We start from the raw sequence: 25,291 nt of genomic DNA, 5'->3' as shown, positions 1-25,291 counted from the left end.
GCTCAAATTTTTTTTTTTTTTTTTTTTTTTTTTGTAGAGACAAGGCCTTGATATGTTGCCCAGGATGGTCTCAAACTCTGCAGCTCAAGTAATCCTCCCACCTCAAGCAATCCTCCTGCCTCAGCCTCCCAAAGTGTTGGGATTATAGGTGTGAGCCATGGTGCTCCGCCTATGAATGTCTCTTTGGCAAAGACGGAGAAAACACTGAACTGTACGCCTGCTAAAACGACTACACATGAAGAGGCTCCCAGTTTATAGAGATGTGCTATCTTTAAACAGGTTTTAACTTTGTATTTATATCAAATAAAATGTATTATCTGTTTACACAAATGTTCCTTACATAGAAGTGGAAATAGAGGAAATTATTTTATTATTCCATATACAGACTGTAGTATCTTGCCTTTCTTCCCTACCTTTTTCTTTTCCTGAAACAGGGTCTTGCTCTGTTGCCCAGGCTGGAGTGCAGTGGTGCAATCTCAGCTCACTGTAGCCTTGACCTCCTGGGCTTAAGTGATCCTCCCATCTCAGCCCCCACAAGTAGCTAGGACTATAGGTGCATGCCACCATGCCTGGCTAATTTTTGTATTTTTTTGTAGAGACGGGGTTTCACCATGTTACCCAGGCTGGTCTTGAACTCCTGGACTCAAGTGATCTACCCACCTCGGCTTCCCAGAGTGCTGGGATTACAGGCATGAGCCACCATGCCTGGCCCATTTAACTTTTAAAAAATATTTTCCCCACGTTAGTAATACAAGAAAATAAGTAAACCTCATTTTAAATGGCTGTACAAATGGTCTGCGGGTTTTTTTTTTCTTTGTTTCCTTAGTTTAACTGCTAAATTCCTTAGTTTAATTTCTGTTTAGTATGGATAGTTAAGATATTTATAATTTTTGCTATTATGATAATGCTCAGATACAGTTTTATTCAAAAGACTTTTTTTCTGTATTTCAAGATATTAGTCTTAGACTAGATTTCTGGGAGAATTACAGAGTCAAAGAATATAAAGATGTAAATTATTTGTAAGGCTTTGGGAATAAATGGTCAGTCTGCTTTCTGAAAGCATTATATTTACATTCTAAAATGAAATACATGAGAATGTTTGCTCCACAATATCCTCAACAATATCCTCGACCTGCTAACTGATTAAAGAATCAAAGGTGGAAAATAGCACACTGCTTTATTTTTATGCATTTCAAAAATCTTATCAGAACTGTCTTTTAAAATAAGATTTTCCCTAATTATAAATACAACATATATTCACTGTCAAAAAGCAAACAAAATTCCTCCAGAGATTTCTTTCTTTTTATCTATCTATCCTACCTACTTACCAATCCATGAGGAAGTTAAAAGATGCTTGACATCTCATTTATCTAGAGGTAACTATTAGCATTTTAGTGTTCTTTTCTTCAGTCTTTTTGTTATGCATGTTTTTCAACATGCCTTCCAACATATTCTTGTGCCAACAAGTGAATGTGTATGTGCAGCTTAACAACTGAGTTTGTTTAGCAACTGACTGCCCTGCCATATGTTTTGACGGTAGCCCTGATATTGTATGTGGAGTCAGATGCATTTGCAGGTTCCTCTTAGTCTGTCTCCTCCCCCTCTTCCAATAAAGACTGGATCAAGTGCTAAGGGCACCACTGCAGGGTATATAATTTGGGGTCCCTTGTTCATTACTGGTTCGAAGTTGATTTACAAGAGAGGCTGAAACTGCACAGAGGAATAATCAGGAAGGACACTTAAGATAGCATTACTCTTCATCTCTATCTCTAATCAATTGGTTGGAGGCCAACTTTTATATCCCACTCATCAAAATAAAAGCCCTGCAATTAACTAGGGCCACACTCCTTAAAGGGAGCTTTCATATCCCACCATAAGTAGTTCATCAAATAATTCCTTCCAAACCCACAAACGCCCTCCCCAATAGATATTTTAACACCCCCTTTCTTCCACCTTATAATGTTTCCAGTGATGTTTGAACACCCCCTGCAGGCTGCCCATCTGGCCCACCCCTTTGTCTGTTTCTGCCTCTGACTCTGGTGTTTCCAAGATCGAACTTAACATTTGGTCTATACCCTCTGTAAGTGAGTACACTGGGGTTGTAATTAGGCCATTTCTAGACTAATTATACCAAACACTTGTATGAGGGATGTCACAGCCCTCATGACATAGAATCTTACGTAGACTAGATCCATCAAAGCAGAAGAGACCAGAATAGTAGGAAACCAGTCATCTCAGAGGAGGAAGACTTTACAATGCCTATGCCCCCTCATTCTTCACAAGTCATTAAGATAAAGATACCTATCATTCAAATTATATCTGAAAGGATACCTTTTATGAATATTTTGGCATTTCTCTTCGATTATTTCTGCAACAGAGGGGCAGAGACCTTTGAGTTTGCCAATAACCTCCTGGAGTTTCTCCCAACTCCCTTCACTGCTCTCAGCTTCATCTTGCAGAGACTAAGAGACACAAACAAGAAATTTATGTTTCAGAATGGCCTGGCTACTTCCAAAGAAGGTGGCAGCTTCTCAACACTTGCTACTATGTAGCAATAACACTCAAATCTTACAGCTCTGATAAACTATTAGGAATGTGAAGAAAACAATGGAGAAGGCATTCTTTATTTGAGGCTGAACTTTTAAGTACTAAGTGATATAAAGTACTTAGCCCTTAGGCATACTGAAAAAAAAAGGCCACTCAAAAACCAAAACCTTAAATTGTGAAATAATATGGACATGGAAAATAAAGGAAGATTCAACATTTTCAACTCAAAATTCAAACATTTTACAATGTTTTACTGATTTGGCTCATGTGACTTATTTTGGAATTTCCAGTTATTCTTTTGAAACTGCTATTTAACATGCTTTGTGCTTCTCTGTGGGAAGGCACAAACACAGTTATGCCCGTTACTGTGCTTCCTCCCATTTGTAATTTCCTGCCAATAATGCACCATGCCAAGCTCTGGTTAATTTACCTGAAGGTTCTCCACCTGGCATCTCAAGGCCTCCAATGATAACACCACAGGCTTGCTGTGTTCCATGCAGTACCAGAATCGGATTGTCATCATATTCACTTCATCATAGAGTTGATCATAAATCTTCCACTCCTGTAAAACCGACTGCATGGAGGTTTTGAGCTGATTGACCTAGACAAAAAGTAGAAATGTACTGATTTAGAAAATCCCTGAGAAGACATGCTCTCCAACAAATCTACCATTGTGTCTAATTTAGGCATTTCAATTTGAGAGTATTGAAGGATCACCAGTGATTAACTGAAGGTGGAAAGGGTAGGTCAATGCATAAGAACATATCAGAGAAGGCTGATATGCGATCAGAAAGATCGCACTGAAGGAGTTCAGACTAGGAAGAGACAGCCCAGGGAAAGAACATTGGGTGAGTATTAGAATTTGTGAGTGCAAGGTTCAGTTATATTCTATTAGCTTTCTGACCTTGGGCAACTTATTGAACCCTAGAGTCAGTTTCCTCATCCACAAAACAGAGATAATAATTGAAAACACAAATAAAATAGTGTCTGTGAAAATGCTCTGACAACAGCACAACATTATAAATCTAAGATGTTACCTGGCACTTAAGTCTGATTATTACTATAGAGCAAGCACCATTTGGAGAGGAACATGCTCTACCAAAATGATGGGCAAGTGCAAAGCAGAAGGCAATGCAATGGTGAGTGTATTTTGTCCACTGGTATGTTCTGATAATGATGAAAAAAGTCCAAGCATTCTGTTGCATATTGAAAATGATCTCAGATACAATAAAGAATATGTAAAGAAAACTTATGACTCAACAATAAAGACAGATAAACTAACTAAAATCTGGGCAAAGGATGTGACTAAACATTTCTCCAAAGAACATATACAACGGTCAATAAACACATGAAAAGACACTCAACATACACAGTCATTAGGGAAACCTAAATCAAAACCACAATGAGATATTATTTCACATCCACTTTGATGGCCATAATCAAAAAGTCAGATAATAATGTGTTGGTGACGATGTGGAAAAACTGGAATCCTCATACATTGCTGGTGGGAATACAAAATGGTACAGTCACTGTGGAAAACAGCTAGATAGTTCCTCAAAAAATTAAATAGAGTTGCCATATGATCTAACAATTGTACTCTTATACACACAAGAGAATTAAAAGCATATGTTCACATAAAAACCTGACACAAATGTTCAAAGCAGCATGATTCACGAGAGCCTAAAAATGGAAACAACCCACATGTTCATCAACTGATGGAGAGATAAACTAAACATGGTATATATCCATACAACGGAATATTAGTCAGCCATAAAAATAAACGAAGTACTGTAAATACTGCAACACCGATGATCTTGAAAACATTATGCTTAGTGAGGGAAGCCAGGACCAAAAGGCTATATAGCATATGATTCTATTTATATAAAATGTCCAGAATAGGTAAATCCATAAGAAGGTAGACTAGCGGCTGCCAGGGACTGGAGAAGGGGAAAAGTGGGGAGTGACTGCCAATGGGTATGGAGGTTTCTTTTGGAGGTAATGAAAATGTTCTGTAATGAGATAGTGGTGACGGCTGCGTATCTCTGTGAATATACTAAACATCACTGAACTGCACCTTAGAAGGTGAATTTTATGGTATGTGAATTACATCTCAGTTTTTAAAAAGGATCTGGGTTGAAATGGAATGTGATCACTATAGTGGCTCCACAGGCCATCTTTATGGGTAGTGTGATGTGAGTTTTGGGTACAATCACACAGTTCTGCACTCAGACCCTGTTTTCTGCTTAATAACTACAGGGAATACTAGCACATCCACAGTGACAGGGAGGCTCCTCAATCTCTGCCCCAAACAGGGCTGGATAAAAAACCAAAGTGGGATGCTAAAATGTGAATCTCATGTTGGCAACTATGTAGGCCGAATGTCTTTATAAGGGCAGGATAGCTCAGAAAAAGAAACCAAGTTATTTAGTTAAGAAAATAAAGAAGAAGGCCAGGTGTGGTGGCTCACGCCTGTAATCCCAGTACTTTGGGAGGCCAAGGTGGGTGGATCACCTAAGGTCAGGAGTTCAAGACCAGCCTGGCCAACATGGTGAAATCCTGTCTCTACTAATAATACAAAAATTAGCCGAGAGTGGTGGCACACGCCTGTAATCCCAGCTACTCGGGAGGCTGAGGCAGGAGAATCTTTTGAACCGGGAAGGTGGAAGTTGCAGTGAGCCGAGATCATGCCACTGTCCTCCAGCCTGGGCAACAACAGCAAAACTCTGTCTCCAAAAAAAAAAAAAAGGAAAGAAAAAAGAAAATAAAGAAGAAAGGCCAGGAAGGAATTCCTCATCAATGTACATTTTTGCTAGAAAGGATCTCAGATCTATCTGGGTGGCAGGGATAATTCTGGCACAAAGCACTGCATCATCCCAGAGCCCACAGGTACATGTCAACACAAGAACTGCCACGGCTCATGTTGCACAAGGCCTTTGCAGCTTCCACAGATAAAGGTGGTGGAACTTCTGGCACCTTAAAGGCCTTCTGGCCTTATAATAAAGCTTCGTGGAAAAGACATAGTACATGTGGTTTGAGGGAAAGGATGAGAAAATCATCAAGTAAAATTCACTACACTAAAAACAAGCGGGAGGAGTATTTTCAAAATGTTCAAACTGGGGTCATCAGCAGGGCAGCATTTATTGAGCACTGTATAGGCATCAGTATTAAGATAGAAATAAATGAGTAGGTGTTATCATCCCCATTTTATAGACCAGAAAATCGAGGCTTAGAGAGGTTAAGTAACCTGACCGAAGATACAGATCAAAAATGGTGCCGCCAGGATCCTTATTTAGGCAGAAACTGCAAAGCCCTTGCTCTTAAACACTAGGCTGTATTGACTCTTGTTTACCCCTGGGCTCCAGTAATCCTCCCATTTTGGCCTTCCGAATAGCTGGGATTACAGGTGCATGCCACCACACCCGGCCATCTTTATTTACTTTTTGTAGAGATGAGATCTCACTCTGTTGCATAGGCTGTTCTTGAACTCCTGGCCTCAAGCGATCCTCCTACCTCAGCCTCCCAAAGTGCTGCGATTACAGGTTTGAGACACTGGGCTAGGCCTACATTGACTCTTGACAGCTTATAGATGGATGATCTGTGCCTCACGCCTTCTGCGTTTTTTTTTTTTTTTTTTACTTTATTGAGATATAATTCATGTACCATACGATTCATCTATTTAAAATGTGTAATCTCCACAATCAATTTTAGAACATTTTCATGACTCTGAAAAGAAACTGCATACCTATTAGCAGTCACTCCTCGTTCTCTCCAGCCACTAATCTGCCTTCTGTCTTTATAGAATTGTCCATTCTGGTTATTCCACATAAACAGAATCAAACAATATGTGACCTTTTGTGACTGGTGTCTTTCACTTACCATAATGTTTCCAAGATCATCAGTGTTGTAGTATATATATGTATCAGTACTACTTCATTCCTTTTGTATGGATAGACCACGTTTTCTTTATACATTCATTAGTAGATGGACAGTTGGGTTGTTTACACTTTCTGGCTATCATGAATCATGCTATGAATATTCACGTATAAGTTTTTGGTGTGGACATGTTTTCATTTCTCTTGGGCTATCTATGGAGGACTAGAACTGCTAAGTTGCATGGTAACTTTATGTTTAACCATTTGAGGAACTGCCAGGCTCTCTTCCAACTCCATGGAACCCGGCCAGCAGTTTGTGAGGGTTACGTCTCCACATCCACATTAACACTTGTTACTGTCTGTCTTTTTGTTACAGCTATCCTAGTGGGTGGGAAGTGGTATTTCTTTGTGGTGTTGATTTTCACTTCCTTGATGGTTAATGACATGGAATATCTTTTCAATGTAATTTTGGCCATTTGTATTATCTTCCTTACAGAAATGTCTATTCAGATCATTTGTCTTTTTTTTTTTTTTTTTTTTTTGAGACAGGGTCTCACTGCCTTGCCCAGGCTGGAGTGCAGTGGCGTGGTCTTGCCTCACTGCTCCTTCCACCTCCCAGGCTCAGGTGATCCTCGTGCCTCAGCCTCCTAAGTAGCTGGGACTACAGGCACGCACCACCACACCCAGCTAATTTTTTCTATTTTTGGTAGAGATAGGGTTTTGCCATGTTGGCCAGGCTGGTCTTAAACTGCTGAATTCAAGTGATCCGCTCACCTTGGCCTCCCAAAGTGCTGGGATTACAGGAGTGAGCCACTGAGCCTGGCTTGTATCCATTTTTGTCATTTGGTCATTTTTCCTTTTATTATCAAGTTGTGATAAATCTTCATATACTCTAGGTGTAAGTCCCTTATCAAATATATGATTTATAAATACTTTTTTCCCAATCTGTGGTTTGCCTTTACTTTTTTGATGCTGTGCTTTAAAACATCAAGGTGTTTAGTTTTGATGAAGTCCAACGTATCTATTTTTTTCTTTGAAGTTTTACGTTTTGGTGTCATTCTAGGAAACCCCTGCCTAATCCATGAAGTCATGAAGATTTACACCTGTGTTTTCTTCTAACAGTTTTATACTTTTAGCTCTAATACTTGTGTCTTTTTTTTTTTTTTTTAAATACAAATGGGGGTCTTGCTATGTTGCCCAGGCTGGTCTTGAACTCCTTGCCTCAAATAATCTCCCACCTCAGTCTCCCAAAGTGTTGGGATTACAGGCATGAGCCACCATGTCTGGCCTTCATTTATGTCTTTGATCTATTTTAATTTTTGTATATTGTATGAATGTAGAGGTCTAACTTCATTATTTTACATGTGGATACACGGTTGTCCCAGCACCATTTTTCAAGAAAATGTTTTCCCTCATTAAATTGTCTGAGGATCCCTGTTGAAAATCAGTTGACTATAAACGTGAGGGCTTATTTCTGGACTCTCAATTCCATTCCAAGTATATATATGTCTATCCTTATGACAGTACTATCTGTATGTTTTCACATGCATTATTTCGTTTAATTTTCTCTTTATATTTTCATTATATTGTAATTATCCGTTCACGTGTGTTTCTTCCACTAGCCTATGAGCTCTTTGAGGGTAGGATTCATTTATTTTCTTGTTTATCTTTGTAACCCTGGCAGTGAGCACAGTACCTCACACAATGTATGCTTAACAAACGACTGAATAAGCTCATCCCTATTTTACTGCTAGATTCCTGGGGGAATGAGGACTGAGGAATGAGGCTGAGTGTTGCCTATGGATTTCATGCAGGTTATTCCCCATTCCCTCTTGGTACAAATGGTTGAAAGTAGATTTTAGTAGATGACAACCCACAATGAAGGTTCTCTAGGAAACATGGACACATCACATCTATAATTGATGGTATAGATTATACCATTGATAGATTATACCAACTGATTGGTATAACTGATTAGTACTTTTAGTTCTCTTACTCTGCTGTGGGAAAATGCCAAGGTTGCAATGTCTAGAGATGCCTGAGCTCGGTCTCTTTTGGTGCTCTCCTCCTGGAAGGGGTAAAATGCTGACACTGACATGCCTTTTGTAAGATTATTAGATGTCTTGCACACTTTCTTCCTTTATACTCTCTCTTCAACACCACGTAGTGTTTCTTCCAAACTTTAGAGTCCTCCTGGAGCTGACTATGCTCCTAGCTCATAGAGGCTACATGATACAGGATCACTTCCTCCCTGAGGCATCTCCCTGTACATGGAGACACTGCTTCATCACTGTTTCTGTGTATCTTGCCAGGAAACAATGCCAGATACTCTGTTGGGTTTGGGGTATGGAGATATTTATGTCTGAGTGAGTACATTAGACAAAACAAAGATAACCAAGTGGATTTGCAGCCTGTCAATGACGTTGGAATTGGCGACTTTGCCTCTAATTATTCAGTGCATAAAATGGGACTTGAAATGCTTCTAATTTACTTCAATTTTTCTCAGCAACTTTTCAGTGTTTGGTATAGAGAGTCTCCATGAGTAAAGGACAAAAACAACTACAACGACAAATAAGATAAAAGAATATGTGAAGAGAAATAGCACATTTCAAATGAATTCTAGTACCTGAGTGAGAACACTGCTTCTCTTTTGAAATAACTCATCAATTCGGGATGCTGTATCTTCTAACAACGGCACTGCCCCACTCTCCAAAGTCAGATAACTTTGTTTCAACTCATCCAGTGCTTTGGATTTAATTGCAAGTTGATTTTCTATATCCTGGAAGAGTAAGAGGAAAAGGTTTTCAATGCACAATATTACAAAACAATTGATAAGGTGTCAGAGACAGGAGTTCACTCTTTTCAAGTAAAAATGCCATTAGATTATATAATTAAATAGCATTACATCAAAGACATTTAAATCATAATACTCTTAGTTCAATCACATATGACACAACTCTGTATTTTAGGAGAATCTAGGCAACATGTCTGGACCATCATGGCAGAGCAGAAAGGATGCTGATCTGAGATCTGCTCCCCATTCCACGTCTGCCCTCCACTGGCTGTTTGACCAGGCGTAAGTCATCAAACCTTTGAGTCTCCATTTTCTCATTTGGAAAAAGTGATGATACCCACAGCATGTGTGCCAAGCTAAGAACTCAAATAAAATCACAAGCAAGAAGGTGCCTTTAAACCATATAGCATCATATAAATCACAGACGATATAACTGTTGGTAGTTCAGTAATAACTTTAATCATTTTCTACCTCTTAGTTTATTAATTCACTCATAAGAGGCACCCTGACCTGGTCTACTCTTTATAGACACATTTTTAAAAACCTACAGGATCCCTCTACTACAAAGGACACCATGGAGCCAGCAGTCTGAAAACAGAGATGAATGAGGCCAGCAGCAACGGTGCCACTCTACTCAGAGGAAGGACGGTCGGAGCTGCTTTTGTCCTTCTCAGGAATGCAGTTGAAATCCAACTTGGAAAAAGTTTAAACTTTTTAAAAATTATTAAAGCATTACATGCTCATTACAAAAAAACTGGAAAACACAAGAGATCTTTGGCATTCAGAGGGATTCATTTTGAATTCCCCTCGAGGCTCCCAATTCACAAATAGGACGCGCTTCTGCATACTTTCTTTAGCATTACATTTCCATCCAGATGCATGTGTTCTGAATGCATGGCCTCAAGTTAACGACCCTTCACTCATGTTCTATTTCTCTCTTGAAAATTGCTTTGCATAAGGATCCCAGCTTTTTTTTTTTTTTTTTTTTTTTAAACTGGTTTGCCTAAGGATCCCAGCTTTTTTTTTTTTTTTAAATCCTTTGTAAGAATCACTGCATGGTCCATAAGGAAAGAGAAACATGAGTGCCTCGTGGGCATGGGGTAGCTGAGCAGGTGGCTTGTACCCTGGTGAGGGACGAGCTCCCTTGTGCTAGCCTCACAGCGGAGCACTGAAATCCAGTCCAGCAAAACTGCCAGATTACCACATGTGAGGAGCCCTCAGGTCACTCTTGGAATATGGAAATCACAAACTCTAAATCAATGAATGTCAGGGGTCTTCTGGACTGGAAAATAGAAAAGGGAAAAAAATCTGTTCCATAAGAAACTGATAGCTAGGGTTGGGAGTAAGAATGGATGATGAGAGAATGGAGCTGGAGGAATCTTCCACTGTATGACCCTCTATGCTTTTAGAATTTAGAGCCACATGAATATATAGCATATTAACAGAAAACCTCTGTCATTACAATCCACCCATACTAACATGTGGGTGAATTTATGAAATATTACTCTTCTGGACTGGTTACAAAGGCACCCAGGAAACAAAACGGCTTCTCTGAAATAGCCTTTGCCAGTGAGATTTAGTCAGCTGCTACTTCCGTCCATCTCTGCCACCCTAACTTGCTCCCTCACACCCTGACAGCCTTTTTATTAGCATGTTTCTTTTATCATAGGTTTAACTTTTTTCATCTGCAAAGTTATAAATGAAAACACTTTAAGAATATTAAATCACTTTCCTTCTTTGAATTTATAAAACAGTCTCTCCTAAAGGCTCGACTAGGGATTTCTAAAAACACTTATTTACTAATAAGCTGTCATAATTCCCCTGTAATATAAAGAAAACTGATGAGAAATGACTACAAAGCAGACAAAAGTAACAACACACACACACACACACACCCTTCAAAAATGGCAGCATAAACAACAGCCATGCCGGGCACAGTGGCTCACGCCTGTAATCCCAGCACTTTGGGAGGCCAAGGAAGGCGGATCACTTGAGCCCAGGAGTTTGAGACCAGCCTGGGAAACATGACAAAACTCCGTCTTTACAAAAAAAAATACAAAAACTAGCTGGGTGTGGTGGCACGCGCCTATAGTCCCAGCTACTTGAGAGGCTGAGGAAGGAGGATCCTTTTTTTTTTTTTGAGACAGAATCTTGCTCTGTCACCCATGCTGGAGTGGGCATGATCTCAGCTCACTGAAAACTCCGCCTCCGGGATTCAGGTCATTTTCCTGCCTTAGTCTCCCGAGTAGCTGAGACTACAGGCCTGTGCCACCATGCCCAGCTAATTCTGAGCCACCAGGCCCAGCGTGGGAGGGTCTCTTAAGCCTAGGAGCTCAAGGCTGCAGTGAGTTATGATTGCACCACTGCACTCCAGCCTGGCTGACAGAGTGAGACCCTGTATCAACAACAAAAAAAAAGAATAAAAAAAAAGCCATGGCAATAGCAGCACAGGAACACCCACACATGGTGGGGTTGCTTGTTTCTTTTGCTCTGCAGAATAATACGGATTTGGCCCAATAGTCCTGTCATCTGACCTTGCTTCACTGAGGCCTAACAGTACCTTCAAGTTTCCCAACTCCCACTTCACCGGCAAATTAATTTGTCTTAATTTAAATTCCAATTTGCTACACATAAATCAGAGTGGAATTAAAAATAATCTTTTGCTAATTATGGAGATTCACTAGAATTTGCAAGTCCTGTTTTTCTATTCTGTGAGAACCAGCGTTAAATAATTTTAAAATATCTAAATTCCTCTGACTTTATCATGAAGATACTTCTTTAAGAAGCTGTGCATGTTTATAGTATAGAGGCATCAAACTTGAGGGATTAACAATCTCATCTCAAACCTCCCCACCCTAGTCAACTACACAATTTTCCTTGATAATTATAATATGTCAAACGTGGCCTTTTTCCAGTCATCAATGGCTTTTAGAAGCCCTTCAGAGTATTTCAATCCTAATGTCTTCATGCTTCATCAACTCCAGTCCTTAAGTTTTCTAGAGTAAAGCCACTTTAGTAAGCTTACCTGAACTGAAGCATTCTGCCCTGGGATAAGTCATTAAAGTATACATCAATCATTTTCATCATTTTCTTTTTTTTCTGTTCTGTTTTGTTTTTTTTAGAGATGGGGTCTTACTCAGGCTAGAGTGCAGTGGCATGATCATGGCTTACTGCTTGAACCTTGAACTCCTGGGCTCAAGTGATCCTCTTGCCTCAGCTCCCGAGTAGCTAGGATTACAAGTGTGCAACACTATGCCTAGATAACTTTTTTTTTTTTTTTTTGGTAGAGACTGGGTCTTATGTTGCCCTGGCTGGTTTTCAACTCCTGGCCTCAAGTGATCCTTCTGCCTTAGCCTCCCAAATTGCTGGGATTACAGGTGTGAGCAACTGCACCTGGCTTCATTTTAGTTCTTGTATGCAAAGAATAGTGAAAAAAAAAAAAGAGAAATTAACATTTATAGAAAAGCAGCCTTTCAGGTCTACTAATAGATATACTCAGGCAACTATTAAGCACCTATGAATTTCACAGGCAGTGACAGGTATAACAGGCATGCTGATGTGCCAGCCTGCCTTGAGAATCCCACAATCTGGTAGAGGACAGACCCGTGGACAGATGAGCCCAGTACAGTCTCTGACACATGATGCTACATGGGGTGCTAGGGAAGCCTGTTTTATTTATTTGCTTCCATCTCGGCCTTGTTTATGGCCTTTTACAAAGAGGCATCCAAGCAGCAGCATAAAAAATTAAAATAGGAAGAAATGAGCTAATGGAAATGTGAGAGTAGGTAGGAAGCAACAGTCAGTGGGCATGTGGTGAGGGAGCGGGTCAGGGTGCTTTGATTGAATTCTGACAAACATAGAGGAGAACCTGTGTGTGGATGGTGGGGGGGAGGGGAGGGAAGTAGAAATAATTCTGCTATCAGCTGCAAATGTAATGGCACAGAGGCAAATGGGGACTGACGAGGGATGATGCCGGCCAGGCGTGTCTGTAAATTTCTTTTAAAGCCCCCTGTCTCAGTCAACACTAGTCATTTTTCTAATGAGCAGAGCAAATGTGACAAATGGTTTTCTGTTGGCAAAATTAATGGATTATTATTGTTATTAGAGACAGGGTCTTGCTTTGTCACCCAGGCTGAACTGCAGTGGCATGATCATAGTTTACTGTCACCTTGAATTCCTGGGCTCAAAAGATATTCTCCCCTTAGCCTCTTGAGTAGCTGGGACTACAGGCACGCACCACCATGGCCGGCTAATTTTTAAATAATTTTTTGTAGAGATGGGGTCTCACCATCTTGCCCAGGCTGGTCTCGAACTCCTGGACTCAAGCAATTCTCCCACCTTGGCCTCTCAAAGTGCTGGGATTATAGACATGCGCCACTGCGCCCGGCCTTAACGGCTTATTAAATAACATGATGAGTATTAGAAATGGGTTCTCACTAGCAAATTTCATGTACTCAAGATCCATGGATTGGCTAAACTACTGTAGATATAATTTCCACCCCTACTTGAACGGCTATAAGAACTGGGCATAGCCTGTTGCCTTCACCTGGTGCAATAATCCCTAAGGTAAGTCCTTATGTGGTTTTTGTATCCAGTTTTAACTCCAAGGATTCTGGTTGCCTAATGTTGGCCATAGAAATAATGGACTCTTGCTTCTGGAATATTACTATGTCTGCCTTTCATGCAAAGCGGTGGTTGGTGCGCTAAAGCGGACAGAGAGGCTTTGCTGAACTTAGTTATATAAACTATTTTTAGTGCTTGCTTGCTAATCTATGTTTCCATAGATGGTGGCATTTTGTCTGGAATTTGTTTTATTACAGCTTGGTAGTGAGGTTGTCAGAAGAAGAGCTAAACTTAATACATTTCAACCTTGTTCCGTGGCTACTATTATCTATCAAAAAGAGAAACAATTGTGTAAGACTCACTTGACTTAGGTCTATTTGCAGCTCTTTGTAGGTGAGGGACCAGAATGTCATTCTAAAACATGTGAACTTCATTCTGTGGTTAATCTGGAGCCACTGGAGGATTTTCCAGTGGAGATTGTTGTGACCCTTTGCATTTCAGAAATATCTCTCTGCAGCAATGTGGAGAATGAATCAGAAGGAAATGATGGGGGAGGTTGGCAAGTGGGCTGGAAGCAGCTGCATGAGACAGGCCTGCACCGAGGGTGGTCTGAAGGAAGCCGGCCTGACTGAGACAGACAGGCCAGACAGTAAGGAGTAAGCCAAGAGCACCTAATGAGAAACTGTAGGTAGCGACATGCATGAAAACACCTCCTGGGCTCTGGAAAGAACTACCTGCTAGGGGACAGTCCAGCACCAGGCTGCGGAATGTAGGCTTCCAGTAAGGAAGCACATGACTCCAAGGTGGCTGTCAGAAGGCTAAAGTGGAGATGGCTCATGGCGAGGTGGGAACAGGATATGAGCATGTGAAAAGGGCTGCTTTTCAATGTGGTGCTGCTGCTCACATTTATGTCCAGTGCTATCCCGTAACCTCCCCAGTAGAAATGGGGTCCGGCCAGACTTTCCAGTCCTGACAGTGACTACTGCAAGGCCATAACGCAGAAAGTGCAGAAACAGCACAGCGTGTGCCGCCTGCCGTGATGGCGATGGCAGAGGTGCTTTGAATGGGCAGCAGCCACAAGGGCAGTGCTAAAGCAGGATCAATGTGCAAAGACTGAGTGATGTGGCAAAGCACAGCTGAACCACGGACAACACCCTCAAGCCCAAATGTGATTCAGCAGAGGTTCCAAGGGACAAGTGAACTTTTTAAAACATAATACACAATAGGTAGAAGAAAATCATTTTCCTCTGAAAAAACACAGAATGAAATGCTAAAAATAATGAAACCTTTAGAGTAATTTTGTGAACATTAAGCAAAATGATTAAACAAATGGAAAATTGGAAAGCATTTAAATCAAAATTCCCTTTGAACATTTTTCCCCAAGAGTACTACTCAAACCTCTTAAGAGCAGCAATACTGTAACGGTGAAAATACATTCTTCTGTTTATCATAAAAAACGGCACTTTGCAATTTTGTAAAACCCATGGGTCATTATCTAATTGACATAAGAAAATAAGTAAATAGACGGGAGCTGCAAGACAGTCTCCATAAACTACAGCAACTTATCCTTGGGGCAAGAGAGGTGACCGAATCGCCCCAGCTCGCAGGTTGGGCAGGATGCTGTTCCCCTCCTCACCTGACAGTCCAGGAGCAGCTTCTGCACTGAGATCACACTTTCAGGTTTTTGTAAAATTTTCAGTCTCTCTTCTTGTGCTTCCATCCAGTTGTTCAAAATCTGTATTTTATTTTCACTCTCAGTGATACTTTCCAGAAGTTGTTCTAAATGTTGTATCTAAGTGAATTTAAAGATTACAAAAAATGTTAAAATGTATGTTTTAAAAGGTAAATGCCATGATGTTATTTTTTAAAAAACAATTTTCCTTCTCAAATTTCTAATATTTCATGTAATAAGATGCTCCGATAACTTTTGAAATAAAGATTCATAAATCAGAAAACAGAATTAAAGCTTCTCTTAGAAAAAAAATATCATATTTAAGGTGAAAGCTAATCTGTGGAGAAAGGTAGCTGTTGTGGAGTTTCAGATGTATACAAAATAAAATGTTCCCAACATTTGATATTTTTCATTGAGTCATCTATTAATATATGTAAAGTATAAGAAAAATTTCTTTCCTCAGACTTTCTGCATTAGAGTTGCTTAAAAATTTCTACCAATATCAGTAATAAATAATTTATCAATTCAAGAAAATAATCATTGTCTTTAATGTCTGTGATTCTTCTCATTCATAATAAATTTTTTATTAGGTCATAATCATAATATACACAAATTTTTATATTATTTTTTTACCATACATTATAAGTACTGTGTCATGACACAATTTTTTTTTTTTTTTTTTGAGACGGAGTCTCACTCTGTCACCTAGGCTGGAGTGCAATGGTGCAATCTCAGCTCACTGCAACCTCCGCCTCCCGGGTTCAAGCGATTCTCCTGCTTCAGCCTCCCTAGTCGCTGGGATTACATGCACGTGCCACCATGCCCAGCTAATTTTTGTATTTTTAGTATAGACGGGGTTTCACCAGGTTTGTCAGGCTGGTCTCGAACACCTGACCTCGTGATCTGCCCGCCTCGGCCTCTCAAAGTGCTGGGATTACAGGCATAAGCCACCGCGCCCAGCCTGTCATGACATAATTTTAAAAGGCTGCCTGGCCAGGCAGGGTGGCTCATGCCTGTAAACCCAGCACTTTGGGAGGCAGAGGTAGGTGTATCACTGGAGGTCAGGAGTTGGAGACCATCCTGACCAACACGGTGAAACCCCGACTCTACTAAAAATACAAAAATTAGCTGGGCAAGGTAGCAGGCACCTGTAATCCCAGCTATTTGGGAGGCTGAGGCAGGAGAATTGCATGAATCTGGGAGGTGCAGGTTGCAGTGAGCTGAGACTGCACCACTGCACTCCAGCCTGGGCAACAGAGGGAGACTCCGTCTCAAAAAAAAAAAAAAAAAAAAAGGCTGCCCCAATGTTTCATCAAATTAATACAGTACAATTTGATTAATTATTCCCCTAGAGTGGGAATTAAGGCATGGTACATTTTCACAGCTGTAAACAATGCTGAATTGAACACTCTGTGCGTATCTTTTACTTTTTTGAAGGACTATCTACTTAAATGTGTAAGAGGTGACTTGCTTGGTTAAGTGATAAGATTATTATTACGGTTCTTTAAATTTTCCAAATGCTTTCCAAGAGAGTACTTAAGCCATTATCAGCAATGTATGAACGTGACAGCTTTGGGTTTTTGCCCTTATCTGATTAATTTTTTTTCTAATTTAATTAAGTGCGTTATGTTACACAGTGTTTGAGTATCTGCTAATGATATCTTTCCATGTTTATTTGCTAACTATAATTTCCTCTTTTGTGAATTGTCTGTTCATGTCCTTTGTCCATTCATGTACTTGTATCTTAATTGTGTAAATTCATTCGTATGCATTCTCTACACAGTAAACACACCAATTATCATCATGATTATATGTAAAGTATTTTTTCAGGAATAAGTTTTCCAAATCTTTTCAAGAGTCATGGAGTGAAAAATCTACCAAAAAGCCACGTGCATTTTTCTTTCTTTTTATAATCTTTTCAAAGCTGAAATAGCTTTGCCCCTTTTGAACATCTGCTTTCATAGAAAATGTAAAATCTCTGATCACTTAGGAGCCTGACATAATACTTGACATGTTCCTAAATAAAATTCCTCGTCTTCACTTGCCTAGCTCAATTTCCCACTAAGAAATCTCAAATATAAGAACTATTTTCATATTCTCTTATAGGTACCAGTGGAGAATGCTAAAACATAGGATTTATAGAAGGGCTGTAGTTGAGATGATTATTAGGCTTAGTAATCAGTCAGTCAACTAATTGAACATCTTTTTTGATTTTTCAGAGAGTGTATTTCACAAAGGCCAAACCACACATCCAGCTGTGACGCAGGAACACACCTTTCTATTCAGCATTCCATGTACACGGTGCCACTGGCGGTTCATCTCCCCCAGGTGCTCTGCAAACTCCGTTCTTTCATAGCGCTTGCTTTCTACATCACAGGTGCTTAGCTGAAGTAATGACTGGTTAACAAAGTCAACTATCCACTGTTTATAGTCCATTTCCATTCTAAACTCCTAAAATAAGCAAAGTGAAACACCAAAGCCGTCATGAATGTTGGTCAGATCAACTGGATTTCCCTTTATGTACTCGAGGGGGCGCCAAGCTCCCGTCCATTAATCAAGGGGCACCTGTCAGGAGTTCTGTTCTACCCTCCCCAACCTACACCAGGAGTTGGCTTTATTGGAGTAGGGATTCTTTTGGGGAATTACACAGAGATGCATTGCTTTCAAATAGGCTGAAAAGTCAAAGGGGCACTATGTATGGCAGTTGCTATCATCTGAACCCAAACCACAACCCAGGATATGACAAAGCTTCCTGGGGGGGGCTGCCTGTGAGCTGTGCTGGAATTCTGGGCCATCCTGAGGGCTCACGGAAACAACCACAAGGGAAATAGGAAGTAAAGTCTCTCTCAGAAAACCCAGGAACCTTAAGGAACTCTGTCGTTTAGGCAGCTTCCCTGTTCCTTCGGGGATAGTTAAGGCCTCTCAGGTGGCTTTAGAAAGTTTGGGTGGCTTTAAGTTGTACAGCAATCCTAAACCCACCCAGGGCCAGCAACATTTCTGCCAAACCTGTCACTTACTGATTTTATCCCTGCAAGTTCTAGCACCTCTTTTGGAGACACCCGAAGGTGACAGTCATGTGGTATGTGCTAGGCTGCTAGAGCCTGTGAGAATATACACGTGTAGACTTTTCAAAGATTTTACTACACACTGAAGTTAGGATGTGATGGTACATAAAAACAAAATTCTCTGCTAATATCATGCTTGGTGATTAAGGCATTCATCTTCTGCCTACCAGAAGCTAGTTCCATCAGCCCGCATGGTCTTAAAGCAATGACCACACTTGCCACTCATCTTTGTATGCCCAGTGGCCAGCATACTGCTGAGCACACAATACATGTTTGCGTGTGGCTCATGAAACGTTAATTAAATCTACTTGAAATTAAATATCACAGAGAAGGCCACATTTATATCTATTTGTAGAAGGATCTCAATATTTTCTTACTCATTCTCTTACTCAAAGAACATTTCATTAACACCTGTTAGAGGAAGGCAGGTATTGGGATAGGCGTGCTATATTTTAGCAAGGTGAAGGATGGCCCCTGGTCTCGAGAAGCTCAGTCAAGGTGGGGAGACAGGCAAATAAACCAATAATTATAATAATGCATGATAGGAGCTACTAATAGCATCATGGAGACATCTAATCCAGGAAAGTCACCTAGTCCGGCTGGGAGAGTCAGGGGTGGATTTCCAAACGAGGACAACTTGAGCTGACTATGGAAGGATGACTAAGAGGACGTATACAGTTAAACATGGGCCCTGGCATTCCAGGTGGAGGGTGCAGCATGTACACAGGATGATGAGGGAGAGCACCGAGAACAGTTAAGGAATCAAAATCACTCTGTCGGGCACAGTCTGTGGTTATTGGGGGTGGTGGGGTGGGGATAAAAAGGTGAGACCACAGTCTGTTAAAAGCTTGCTTGGGTTGTCCTGTGGTGATGGGGGCTGGCAAAAGGAATTTAAGTGGAATAAAAGCAAGTCTACTAACATCTCTCTAGAATCATCCACCACCCCAGTTTCCTATCCCTAGAATTAGTTTTTCGAAATTATATCGTATGTGTCCCTTTGTCCAGCATTACCCCTCTAACTGATTAGCCTTCTTGTTTCAATGAAAAGACTTCTGCTCCTTTTGCATAATTACCTTGTGCTTCTGAAGAAGATGTTTAACTTGAGATGCAGAACTTGGTGAATGCACAGAGTCTTCATCTGAAGTTTGATGCTCCACATTGTTCATCCAGCTAATCATTTCTGTGATTGCTTTACGAGATGGCAATTTCTCCATTTGAAGCTGTAAGAACAAAATGATTTCCATTTAATTGCCTGCAGTTAACAAAATGAATCAGGGCATCACTAAAGATGATATCTGGTTTGATAAAAGGTCTTGCTATATAATTATGCAGGTTACTCAAAAAAACAAACCCAGCATTCAAACTTAGAATAAGCGACCCCAAAACAATGACAATGACCTTCACATAAACTAACACAGTGGCAAAGATAAACTGAGAAATAAAGTAATTAAGCCTGATTTCTCTCTTAAGAAAAATCCCATTGGAGGAGGGTCCAGTAATTAAGACTTATATTCAGTGGTGCCAGAGAAAAATAGGTAGTGTCAATGAAAATTATTGAGTCAGAGAAATAATTTTAAAAGAGTTGTGAGCTAACAAGTGAATGCTAATTCAAATGCTGAGTCTCTAAAGACTTACCTGGTGAAGTTTTTCTTGAATATCTGGAAGTTGAGTTATGAGCATTGTCCACTTTTGTTCAAACTGTGCTAAAGAAGCTCTCAGTGTAGCTGTATCAGTTTCTTTCAGGTGAAGAAGCTGGTTCCCAGTACTGATAACGGCAGTCTTCAAGGAGGATTTTTCATCAACTTCTTTTGAAAACTCCTAAAGGAGAGTTTTAAAATTTAGAAACTTAAAATTTAAATATAGCAGAAAATAAGAGTCAGAATAACTGGCTAGAGTCAACAAATAAACATAGTAAATATTTGAATGTGTACACACACACACACACACACACAGACACACACACCCCTTTTTCCTACTGTTGGGCATTACATACACAATGGGGAACAAAAGAGATGGAATGCATACGCCTCAAGAAGCTTATCACCCAGTGGGTTAATATTTTTAAAAATAAGTCATTATTTAAATGGTATATTTTACAATAAACTATGGAACCCAACACAAAATGCATATTAAATGAATTACTTGCAACAAGTTTGTAATTAAAATGTTTAAATCTTTCCTATGTAGAGATTCTTTCAAGTATGTTGAAAAAATTTACATTTTAATACCAAAGTGAGTAATCATAGCTACAAAGTATGAAAAATGGAAAAAAAAAACCCAGGAAAAGTCTAACAGAAAAGACTACGTTTCATAAATACATTGACCAATAATCATTCTGTAATTATATTACAAGAGTAATACCTTTTTATTGCCCCCAAAATTTGGGGGATATTTTGGAATTTTTTTCCAAAAAACATCTCAAAACAATGGAACAAAAGCTTTTTAGTAGAAATATCAATTTTGTTTACAATAATTTAAAACTATGCATTTATTAACGTTAACATTTACAAGTTAATAACCTTATAAAGTTGTTTTTGGGTCTTCTATTTTTTTGTGTTTGTAAAACATGACCTATGTCAGTACAAGTTTTTTGAGACTGAGTTTCACTCTTGTTGCCCAGGCTGGAGTGCAATGGCGCCATCTCGGCTCATTGCAACCTCCACCCCCCGGGTTCAAGTGATTCTCCTGCCTCAGCCTCCCGAGGAGCTGGGATTACAAGCATGCACCACCATGCCCGGCTAATTTTGTATTTTTAGTAGAGACAGGGTTTCTCCATGTTTGTGAGGCTGGTATCGAAATCCCGATCTCAGCTGATCCACCGCCTCAGCCTCCCAAAGTGCTGGGATTACAGGCGTGAGCCACTGCACCTGGCGCAAGTTTTAAATTTAGACATATTTTATGGGGTCAATTAAAAATATATTTTATTATAAATGAATGAACAGTATAAACAGTTCTAGGTCTGAAGAACACAGCTGCCATTCACCCAAGTCTTACCCCTTATCCACAAATAAATACGAAGACTATCACATCAACCCTGATGCTTTTTCCTTGATATGTATTTCTGAGCAGTAATTAACTGAACATATGCTATTACAACTTACAAAAAAATGGTCGATGTTGCTTCTGATTGTATCCAAGTCCTGAGACACATTGAGGGACTGTTCTTTCCAGTAATTCAGAGTATGCTGGGAAGATTCCAACCACTTGGTTAACTGATCCGAATCTCTGTTATAACTAACAGGAGCAAAGTGACAGAGAAGGCAGATTAGAAACATATTCTGATAATGATATGCATCACCAGCAAATTTTCTTATTTTACTGTATGTTCTCCTATGTTGATCAATCCTAACATTCAGAATATCATAACGTTAATAAGGATTATATCATGTTTTATACCATGCCCCAAATCTGATGTTCCTGGCATTTTCTAGGACTCTCTTCATTATAGCTCAGCAAGAACAGTGAGGATTTTAGGCCAGATGCGGTGGCTCACGCCTGTAATCCCAGCACTTTGGGAGGCCGAGAAAGGTGGATTGCCTGAGGTCAGGGGTTCGAGACCAGCCTGACAAACATGGTGAAACCCTGTCTCTACTAAAAAATACAGAAAATACCCAGGCATGGTGGCAGGCGCCTGTAGTCCCCGCTACTCAGGAGGCTGAGGCAGGAGAATCGCTTGAACCCGGGAGGTGGAGGTTGCAGTGAGCCGAGATTGTGCCACTGTACTCCAGCCTGGGCGACAGAGCAAGACTCTGTCTCAAAAAAAAAAAAAAAGAATAATGAGGAAGTCTAAAGCATTCTTTTTTATTTCTTATTACAGCTACACAAAAGTATACCCAATGAAGGGGCAGAGATTTTTATCCATCAAATGTCTTCTATAAATTTATTTATTATGAAAAATATAGGCCAGGTACAGTGGCTCACTCCTGTAATCCCAGCACTTTGGGGTACCAAGGTGGGAGGATGGCTTGAGCCCAGGAATTTGAGACCAGCCTGGGCAACATGGAAAAACCCCATTTCTACAAAAAATACAAGAATTAGCCGGGCGTGGTGGCATGTGCTATGGTTCCAGGTACTTGGGAGGCTGAGGTGGGAGGATCACTTGAGCCCAGGAGGTCAAGGCTGCAGTGAGCCACGATCACACCACTGCACTCCAGCCTGGGTGACAGAGTGAGACCCTGTCTCAAAAAATAAATAAATAAAATTACATACATACATACATATATATATATATATATATATATATATATATATATATATACACATACACACATACACACACACACATATACACACACACACACACACAACCAGCATTTGTATAAGCTGTATAACAACAAACTGCTGTTGGCTGAACACCCAATGTATTTGCCCGAGGTAGTGAAAATATTCAAACAATATTCTGCCCTTCTTGTAACTTTTAAACTGCCTTAGGTTAAGACGCAGGGATGAGAATGAGGTTTAAATGCTCTGTGTTCTCCTCCTTCCTCACATGGTTTAAGATTATACCAACTAAGCACAACAAATTCTCCAAAGAACTCAAAAGCCTATTTCAAACTATTCTGTTAGCTAAAATCATTTAATTTTTTTAATTTTAAAACTTTTGGAAGAGGGTAGGAAAGAGCAATATCATGGTATAAAGGTAACCTATATATTATTTCATAACATAATTCCTAGCTTCTATAGAAATGTGTAAACTAGCTGGGTGCAATGGCTTACACCTGTAATCCCAGCACTTTGGGAAGCTGAGGCAGGAGGACTGCTTGAGGCCAGGAGCTTGAGACCACCCTGGGCAACAACGTGAGACCCCATCTCTACAAAAAATTTTATAAAATTAGCCATGCATGGTGGCCTATGCCTGTAGTCACACCAACTTGGGAGGCTGAGGCAGGAGGATCGCTTGAGTCCAGGAGTTCAAGGTTGCAGTGAGCTATGATTGTGCTACTGCACTCCATGCACTCCAGCATGGGTGACAGGGAAAGACCTTGCCTCCTTAAAAACAAAAAAGAAAAGAAAAGAAAAGAAAAGAAAAAACGATCACAGCAAACTGATTACATGTTATGCTGTGCCTAGCAAACCATCAGAGATTCTACATCGCGTTTAGCCCAGAAGAGGGACCCAACTGCTTTAGACTGCCCAAGAAAAAACAGCATAAGGTGGGTTGCAGGTAAAATTTAGTTGACTACAGAATCCCCGAGGTCTTTCTTCACAGCACAATGTGAAGCCAATCCACCCCCAAAAAGGCAGACCTGAGCAGATGCTTGAGAAGTGCTTGCAGCCTGTGGAGCTCATGGTCAATTTTCTTGTTCAGGGACAACCACTGCTCTTCCAGTTTTGCGATCTGGCCCTCTAATTCAGGACAGCTCACAGACGCCACCAACTGTTTGCCTTCGTTCAGGGTTTGGTAAAGCCGGGCGTGTTTTCCACCAATGTTTCTTTTTATTTGCTAATAAAAAGCAAAGTCATAGAATGAATTATTTAGAAAATAAAGTCTGCCAAGCTATTCACAAATACTGCATTTAAAACTGACATTTGTGTCTACTGATAAAACACTAACACTTTCCCATCGTTCAAGACTATAGTCTGACTGGATGCATGATTAATGGTTTATTGGTTACCTTTCATGATAGGTGTCCAATCTTGCATTTCTAGAGCACAGATTCAACTCTGTAGACTTACTGGCTGGGTGCAGTGGCTCACGCCTGTAATTGCGGCACTTTGGGAGGCTGAGGCAGGCGGATCACCTGAGGTCTGCAGTTCGAGACCAGGCTGACCAACATGGTGAAACCTCCTTTCTACTAAAAATACAAAAAATTAGCTAGGTGTGGTGGCACATGCCTGTAATCCCAGCTACTTGGGAGGCTGAGGCGGGACTTGGTGGCGCACACCTGTAATCCCAGCTAGCCAGGAGGCTGAGGCAGGAGAATTGCTGGAACCCAGGAGGTGGAGGCTGCAGTGAGCTGAGATTGTGCCACTGCACTCCAGCCTGAGCGACAGAGCGAGATTGCGTCAAAACAAAACAAAACAAAACAAACAAACCAATCAACCAACCCAAATCAACTTTATAGACTTATTGCATACAAACAAAAAACAAGCTGGCAGTCTTTAGGCCATGCTGAGCTCACAGATAGGTTTTGTGTGACCTTAAGATCAGTTTGAAAAATTAGGAAATCTTACATAATAACCAGGATTGCCAGTGTCTGTGGGAAAACTGGAAGACCTAGCAATTGTTGGTCTGCATCTCATGTGGCAAAGGGTGGCTGTAACTGAGCAGCAGCTGCTGGCTCTAGGAGAGCCTACTCCCTCCTCCTTTTCCCTCGGCTCAGTCCCCACCACCCCTCTGATTGCAGAGCCAGCAGGTTTTCCTTATTTCTATTCTGCCCCTGAAAGCACTTCAGATGGTGACTTAGATATGAAGAGGATAAATAAAATAGTATTTCTCTATTATCCATGAGATGTGAATACTAGGCAGAAAAATTCATTTCCAGGGTCTTCTACTGAACATAAAGATTCAGTAGAGAGAAAGGAAGAAAACTTTAGAAAAATAAATTAAAACAGCATATCATTAATACAACTTCACGGAAAGAAAAATGAAATTCTTTGAAGAGAAGTCTGTCTAAAGGTAATTATCTAACACAGCTGGATTCAGCTAATGCCATTTATCCTGACACCTGTTTAATCTTAAAAAATAAATTATTATCAAAACAGAAGGTTTGCTATTTTCAAATTAAGTTAAGCCTTTTAAATCATGACCAAAAAATTCCATTTTCATGGCCCTTTC

The 25,291-nt window shown here is 40.2% G+C and overlaps 1 protein-coding gene across 13 annotated transcripts in view; it reads right to left on the bottom strand.

The window, feature by feature from the left end:
• The window catches only part of SYNE2 (spectrin repeat containing nuclear envelope protein 2), a 368,208-nt gene that overhangs the window by 63,037 nt on the left and 279,880 nt on the right, over positions 1 to 25,291 (bottom strand). For all 13 annotated transcript variants that reach the window (XM_054530190.2, XM_054530185.2, XM_054530188.2 and 10 more), the window contains 9 exons: positions 23,760 to 23,956; positions 21,615 to 21,747; positions 20,149 to 20,331; positions 19,587 to 19,733; positions 17,723 to 17,899; positions 15,413 to 15,568; positions 9,046 to 9,198; positions 2,978 to 3,148; positions 2,332 to 2,462 (listed from right to left, as the gene is read on the bottom strand). In XM_054530190.2, the coding sequence (XP_054386165.2) occupies positions 2,332 to 2,462; positions 2,978 to 3,148; positions 9,046 to 9,198; positions 15,413 to 15,568; positions 17,723 to 17,899; positions 19,587 to 19,733; positions 20,149 to 20,331; positions 21,615 to 21,747; positions 23,760 to 23,956 (1,448 nt within the window). The remainder of the gene's footprint in view (positions 1 to 2,331; positions 2,463 to 2,977; positions 3,149 to 9,045; positions 9,199 to 15,412; positions 15,569 to 17,722; positions 17,900 to 19,586; positions 19,734 to 20,148; positions 20,332 to 21,614; positions 21,748 to 23,759; positions 23,957 to 25,291) is intronic.

Source organism: Pongo abelii, chromosome 15, assembly GCF_028885655.2.
Source record: "Pongo abelii isolate AG06213 chromosome 15, NHGRI_mPonAbe1-v2.0_pri, whole genome shotgun sequence".
In the NCBI taxonomy this organism is placed as follows: Eukaryota; Metazoa; Chordata; class Mammalia; order Primates; family Hominidae; genus Pongo; species Pongo abelii.
The sequence above is the reverse complement of the archived record's forward strand: the minus strand, read 5'-3'. Positions and strand labels throughout refer to the sequence as shown.